Genomic DNA, 7,123 nt, shown 5'->3' with positions numbered 1-7,123 from the left:
TATTTCTTTTATCTTGTACTAACTTTCATACATACATTTTATTTTGTTGTCATTCTCTCCACCTCTCTAATGCTTTTTCTCTGAAGTAGATGTGCAGTAGTGTGGTTGATATATATATTTTTCTATTTATTTCATTTTTTTTCTATTTTACGCCATCCCTGACCCTCCTGTTTTAGTTTTACCCTACACTAACTTTCATACATAGTTATTTCAGTTTGTTGGCATTCTGTCCATCCCTCTAATGCTTTTCTGATTGAATAAAATTACTGTACAGTGATGTGGAGTGGTGTGGTTGATATTTTTTTTCTAATTTTACTCCTTCCCCGATCCTCGTGTTTTTTTTTTATTTTATTCTATATTAACTTCCATGCATCGTCATTTTAGTTTATTGTCATTCTTTCCATCTCTCTATTAATTCTTTTGTTTTTTTATTTTTACTCCTTCCCTAACCCTTCTGTTTTTATTTTACCCTATACTAACTTCCATACATCATCATTTTAGTTTATTATCATTCTGTCCATCTCTTTAATGCTTTTCCTATTGAATAAACATACAAAATAAAAGAAAAAGAAAAGTAGGAATGAAGAACAGGCCAACAGAGGCAGGGAAACAAATGAACCCTTCTCTTCATCATTGCATCACAATTTAACAACCACAGAAGCCTTGAGAAACTACCTTGATTACCTATACTCCCATCCAAGCACCCTTAGTGACACCCCAGCTGGGACTTGATATAATAAAAGATGGGGGAATGAGAAGCGCCTGCCTTTCCCGAGAGTAATGGCATTTGTGTCCACAGATATGTACAGTTTGTTGGGGGTCCTCAAAGGGGGCAGAGTACCACACCTAAGAGGGAGAGGTAAGCCAAATCTGGTTTCCCTATCTCTGAGGCTTGGCTGGCAGGAGAGACAGGAGGTGGAGGATAGAGGAGGATGTGAAAGAGAGAGAAGGAAGGAGGGAATAGGAGAGAGGGAGGCAAATGGTGATAGAAGATGTGAAAGGAAAGGAAAGGAATGAGGGAGGTAAATAATAGAAGATGTGAAAGGAAAGGAAAGAAGTGAAGGAGAGGATAGGAGGGAGGCAAAGGAGGATAGGACAGGGTATGAAAGGGAAGGAAAGGAACAAAAGAGAGAATAGGTGAGAGGTAAAGGATAGAAGAGGCTATGAAAAAGAGGGAAAGAAGGAAAGAGGGTATAGGATGGAGGGAGTGAAGGAGACAAGAGAACGTGAAGGGAAGCAGACATATAAGAGAGATTTGGACCATTATGATCCTGTCACTGGGCTGGGAAAAGGTTATTAGTCGGACCTCTTGGTGGTTGAAGTGAAGGGAAGCTGTGACTAGGATAGATTGAGGCTCTTGTGCCATGGCTAGGAAGGATGCTAGTGAAGGGAGGCTGACTTAGAGATTTACACTATTTTTATTCTGTCACTGGGCTGCAGAAAGGTTAGTGGTGAGACCTCCTGGTTAGAGTGAAGGGAAGCCACAACCAGGGCACTGCAGAGAGGGTAGGCAGCCTGTGCAAGCTTTATCACTGTCCCTAGACAGCAGTTCTTATGTCTACACAGCGCTTGTCATCCCCATCCCGGCTCTTGCTTAAAGGGAGACTAACCAAACCAGACATTGAAGCAACTAAAAAAAATCATTAAAAAGACTGAATGTTCTTGTTAAAAAGAGTGTATAGATTAACTTAACCCTAATAGAGATTGAAGCAACTAAAAAAAAAAAAGTTAAAAATAACATGATAAAAAATATGTATGTTGGTCAAAATTTAGCTAAAGATTGAAGCTGCTAAGAAGAATCACTTAAAGTAGCAGCATATTTGTAGAAAAATGTAGATAAACCTAAAGGAACTTTAAAAAAATATATATAAATGTAATAAATAAATAAAAAAACAATATTCTTGGTAAAAAAAATGTAGACTCACTTAGACTTAACAAAAGATTGAATGTAAAAAAGAACACCCTAAAAAAGTCACAAGTAATAACTGAATATCCTTGGTGAAGGACATAGACAGCAGTACTTTTGAGGCAGGCAACTTCAGGAATCACCTCAAAAAAAAAAAAGAAAGAAAGAAAGAAAGAAAGAAAAAAAATCACAAGAAACAACTGAATATCCTTGGCCAAAAATATACATAGGCAGTTAAACAGTATTGTAAGACCGCCAACACCAGAAACCACCTAAAAAAATATGAAAAAAAAAAGAAACTCACTAGAAACAAACAAACATCCATTACAAAAAAAACATAAACACATTACTACTTTCAACGCTCAACTGATTATAATCCTTAGCAAAAAAAAACAACAAAACAATAACAATACAGTACTTTTAAGGCATTCAACACCAGGACTCACCTTCGTCTCGCTCTCCTTCCCACAGGTTTGCCGAGTTTGTGGAGGGCGGGTCACACTTGGATGATGAGGCAATCCTGTCGTACGAGAGCAACCACCTGACGCCGCTGAGGGATGAGGACCTGCTCACGACGGATGATGAGGACGAGGAGGAGGAGCAGCAGGGGACCACGTAGGGCTGTGCCAGAGAGGATGGGTAGCATTTAGGATGGGGATGAATTTTTATTTTTTTTTTTTTGTGGTATGAAATTTGTATGATTTTTGTTTGTTTGTTTGTTTGTTTGTTTAATTTTTTGTGTGTGGTATGACAGTAATTGGTATTTACTTTTTTTCTATTTTTTCTTTTTTCTTTTTCTTGTGTGATGTGAATGTTGTACTTTTTTTACATTTGTTTGTGTCTTTTTCTCACTTTTTTCTTGTGTTGTATGAAAGTTATGCGTATTTCCTTTCCCCTTTCTTCTATGTATGGTGTGAAAATTTACTTTTTTTCATATTTTCCTGCGTTATGAAAATTGATACTTTTTTCGTATTTTCCTGTTTAGTATGAAAACTGATACTTTTTTCCATTTTCCTGTGTGTAATATGAAAACTGGTACTTTTTCCCATTTTTCCTCTGCAGTATAAAAATTGACTCATTTTCCCATTTTTCCTATATATGATGTAAAAATTTTGCCATCCAGTGATGCATGAAAGCTTCATAACTTACGGGAGATTAAGTTACATAAGATAAGTATCATTTCTTTCTTTCATGAACAGTTTCTTGGGAGACGAGTGAGTGATGAGTGTCTTACTGGAGCACTGGTGACGGGTGGGTGTGGGAGGGCTTGCACAGAGGATTGAGTGCTGTGCTGGGTGGCTGTTGCGTCAAGACAACCTTGGGTATTATGACGAAAATAGTACAGAAAATTTAGTCCATGAAACTTACTAACTGCAGATGCTAATAATGGTTAAAATTGTATTAGTAGGACAAGATTGTGATGGTGGTAATTCACAGATTGAAGCAAATGTTTATTTCTCTTTATGTTTTGACAGAGCATCTTCAGAGAGGGTAGAGATAAGGGTTGGTGTGATAGTTTGCTTGTATACACCTCTAGTGGCACTCTGAAGAAGGTAATGTTGAGTTGTGAGAGGAATAAGGTTCTGTGCCATTCTTTGTGTACTGTAGCAGCTCTGAAAAAAATGTCCTGCTGAATTGTCCTGTGCCATTCTTTGTGTACTCCTCCAGCAGCTCTCTGAAAAAAAAGATGTCCTGTTGAATTGTGAGAGAAATAAGGTTCTTCTGCGTCATTCTGTGTATTATCACTGCAACAGCTTAGGTCGTTTGTGAAATAATCCAAATGCAAGTCATTGTATTTCCAATAAACCGGTACATGTACAATATAATACAGATTGGAGTGAAATATCATCAAACAGAACATAAAATTAATACAAAACACTCACAACCAGTGCAGCGTAAGAAGAGATTAGAGAGCTTGGTCATGTGAGATAGAATACACAACACAAAACACTCACAGCAGTACACTATGGGAAGAGATTAGAGTGCTAGGTAATGGGGTGTCTGATGCACTGCCCCTCCCCCCCTGTGTCCCTGTGTCCCTTTAACCCCCTTACCGGTGTATATATTCCCACGTCCCCCCCTGTGAGTGGTTTGGGGATGGGCCACGATGACAAACGTAGTCCACAAAGGCAGGTAGATAGAACAGTAGCAAGAATAGTAGTTATTTTTCTATGGTGTGTGTGCTTCAGGGCATTGTGCAGTACAGGAGGTACAGATGCACATTTTTTTAACAGTACCAGTGTGTGAAGAGTTGTTTTGTATTTATTTTGAGAAGTGTGTAAGGTTATCATAATTATGTAGGCTTCCTCATAGCTTTGTCTTCCTGTGTGCCTAAGTACTGGTGTTGGCTTGGTTCTGCTTTGTCTCTACCTTGTCACGTGTCACTGTCAGTCTGCGGTGAATAGTGGACTGCAGGATTCTGTGTGTGCTTCCTCCTCTTGCCTGTTCTCTCTGTCTTTTTTTTTTTTTCACTGTCAGTCTGCATTGGATAAGAGTGTTCAGTGTTTGGCTCCTCCTCTTTCTTTTGTCTCTCTATCTCATCTTTTTTTTTTTTTTTTTTTCCACTGTTAGTCTGCTTTGAAAAACTGTATTATATGTTTTACTTCCTCTTGCTTGATCTATCTCATCTTTTTCACTGTTAGTCTGCTTTGGATAAGAGTATTCATTGTTTGCTTCCTCCTCTTCTTTTTGTCTCTCTATCTCATCTTTTTTCTCTGTTAGTTAGTTAGCAATTCTATGTTTTGCTCCCTCCTCTTGCCTGATCTCTCTGTCTCATCTTTTTTCACTGTTAGTCTGCTTTGGATTAGGATATTCATTGTTTGCTTCCTCCTCTTCTTTTGTCTCTCTACCTTTTCACCTTCCACTGTTTCTCTGCACTGAACAGTGGACAATAGGACTTTAATTTGTTTCCTCTGCATGTAATTTAATAATTTTGTGACTTCCTTGCACTAATAGACTGGTGTGGTCACATGTCTGGCAAAATACTGACTTTTTTTTTTTCTCTCTCTCTTTCCTTTTCTCCACAGTCTCCCTCAAACATACTTCCCGTGATGGTCTCTAACACTTAATATATTATGTGTCTGGGAGTGTATGTCAGTCTGTGTAGCTTAAGGTAGCGTAAGGCGACTCAACAAGGCTGTGTTATGGATAATTTTTTGCATGTCGGCAGTTGTCAATTGAAACTTTTCCCCGGGGAGGTCAGTGAGTGTTGCTGTGTCTGGCTGGGCTGTGTAGGAGGCTTGTGCAGCTGTGGTCATAAGTAGTGAAGCTTGTACCTGTCACTCCTGTATTTTCGATTTCCCTTCAGTTTTAAGTCTAATCTAAAGTCTTACTGAACCTGACAAATAAGAATATCAGTTGTTATTTTCAGATGTATAGTTTGTATCATTTACTCCAGTGTTTTGCATCTCTTCTGACTCCTCTAACGTAACTGACTCCTACAGAACCTGGGCCCATATTCAGGAACCCTTTGCTCTCTCACCACCACTATTTTCAAAGGCCATAGAGATGATTAGCCAGGTTCCCAAGAGTGTTTCCCTTGTTAATGATGTACAGACTGTGTTAATTTGTCACTAGAACTGTAAAAACACCCTTAAAAACCTGTGTAACTTCAACTAGAGCCTTTTGAAAGTAGTGGAGATGCAGTGCAGATGTGTTTCAGAGCATGGTACCTGTCCACTAAGAGATCAGCACGTCAGAGGACTTCAGATTAAAGGAAAACACTCAAGACTTTGCAGAAATTGGTCATGTTACTTGATTTATATTGACCAAGGCTGTACATGGAGAAGAATGCACTGGTCATGATAATATAATGTTTTTGTTAGTGTGAATGTGTGAGCCATGTCTGTAAACTCTGCTAAACACACACACACACACACACACACACACACACACACACACACACACACACAAAAAAAAAAAAAAAAAAAAAAAAAAGGAAATAGGTACAGCATGTTTATTTGACTAAGATGTTCAGGCTGTGCAGAGTGAGAAAAATACACTGATCTTGAATGCGAATGAATGCCAGGGCTAGATGTGTCTAAATACAGTCTGCCAAACATTAAACACTAAAAAAAATAAAAAAAATATACATTGATCTTATTTATGTATTTATTATTTTTATTAGATTATTTATTTACTTATTTATTCATCTATATTTATTTATTTATTTATTATTATTATTATTATTATTATTATTATTATTATTATTATTATTATTATTATTATTATTATTATTTTATTTATTTATTTGTTATTTATTTATTTATTTTATTTATTTTTTTTTTTATTTATTTATTTTTTTTGACGAGTATGAGCGGGTAAGGTGTGTCTTCCTGCAGTCTGCCAAACAAACACCCTACAAGCTAATTAAGCCGGTTTGTGGCCTTGAGTATGTGCTCAAAATACTTTAATTAGATTTAATGATAGGTACCAGTCCTGTGTATTGGTGATGTGTTTGTCATAATAAATGTAACATGATTGTGTTCGTTTTATTATGGAACATGTGAAGGTTCTTCCCTGTGTGGTAGGGCATGTTGCTTGTTAAAACCGCAGTCCTATACTATTTAAAGAACCAATTCCTTATTTCTTTTAATTTTTTTTTTTTTCAATCTTAAACCCGGTATTTCCTGATAACTCGTGCTCCGCTCTGAGTACAATTTAACCCAGATTTATATTAACTTTTTTTTTTTTTTCTTTGAGACGGAATAACGACATGTCTACATTATCACTGAGAATTACACTCTTGAGAACCGCTAATTGACGTGGTAAGCTCACCACGAGAGAGAGATTAGGCTCATCTTCATTGTTGCTTGGATTACTAATCCTTCACTGTTTTCATCTGAATTAATAAATATTACTTATAACAAGTGTATTTTAATTTTGAGTAGATATCTTAATGATATACGACGTAATTCCGCCCTAATTATTTTTTTGTTATATTCCTAGTCCCTTATGGTTTTAATTTATATTAAAAAATATAATTTTCGATGAGTGTGTTTTAATTTTAGGTTTATATTTCTATGATAATTTTAGTTATTAATGACAAAATTTTAAAACATTCCTGATGTAAACAAAAAAGAGCTGCCAAAGGCTACATGCAACACAATATTATTATCGTTAGTATTCTCCTTTTAATCTTATAGTCTACCAATAGCAAATAAACATACTTAACATAGAACAACACTAAATTTTGTATCCCTTTTAAAGACCCAGATT

The 7,123-nt window shown here is 36.4% G+C and overlaps 1 protein-coding gene across 3 annotated transcripts in view; it reads left to right on the top strand.

The window, feature by feature from the left end:
- LOC135091414 (nuclear envelope integral membrane protein-like) overlaps positions 1–6,386 on the top strand; it is a 21,456-nt gene extending 15,070 nt beyond the window's left edge. For 2 of the 3 annotated variants that reach the window (XM_063989055.1, XM_063989052.1), the window contains 2 exons: positions 800–859; positions 2,378–6,386. In XM_063989055.1, the coding sequence (XP_063845125.1) occupies positions 800–859; positions 2,378–2,525 (208 nt within the window). In that variant the 3' untranslated portion in view covers positions 2,526–6,386. The remainder of the gene's footprint in view (positions 1–799; positions 860–2,377) is intronic. The other variant, XM_063989054.1, reaches the window with a different exon arrangement.
- Positions 6,387–7,123: the final 737 nt, after the last annotated feature.

This window comes from Scylla paramamosain, chromosome 37 (genome assembly GCF_035594125.1).
Source record: "Scylla paramamosain isolate STU-SP2022 chromosome 37, ASM3559412v1, whole genome shotgun sequence".
In the NCBI taxonomy this organism is placed as follows: Eukaryota; Metazoa; Arthropoda; class Malacostraca; order Decapoda; family Portunidae; genus Scylla; species Scylla paramamosain.
Note: the sequence above shows the minus strand (reverse complement) of the source record. Positions and strands in the feature narration are given on the sequence as shown.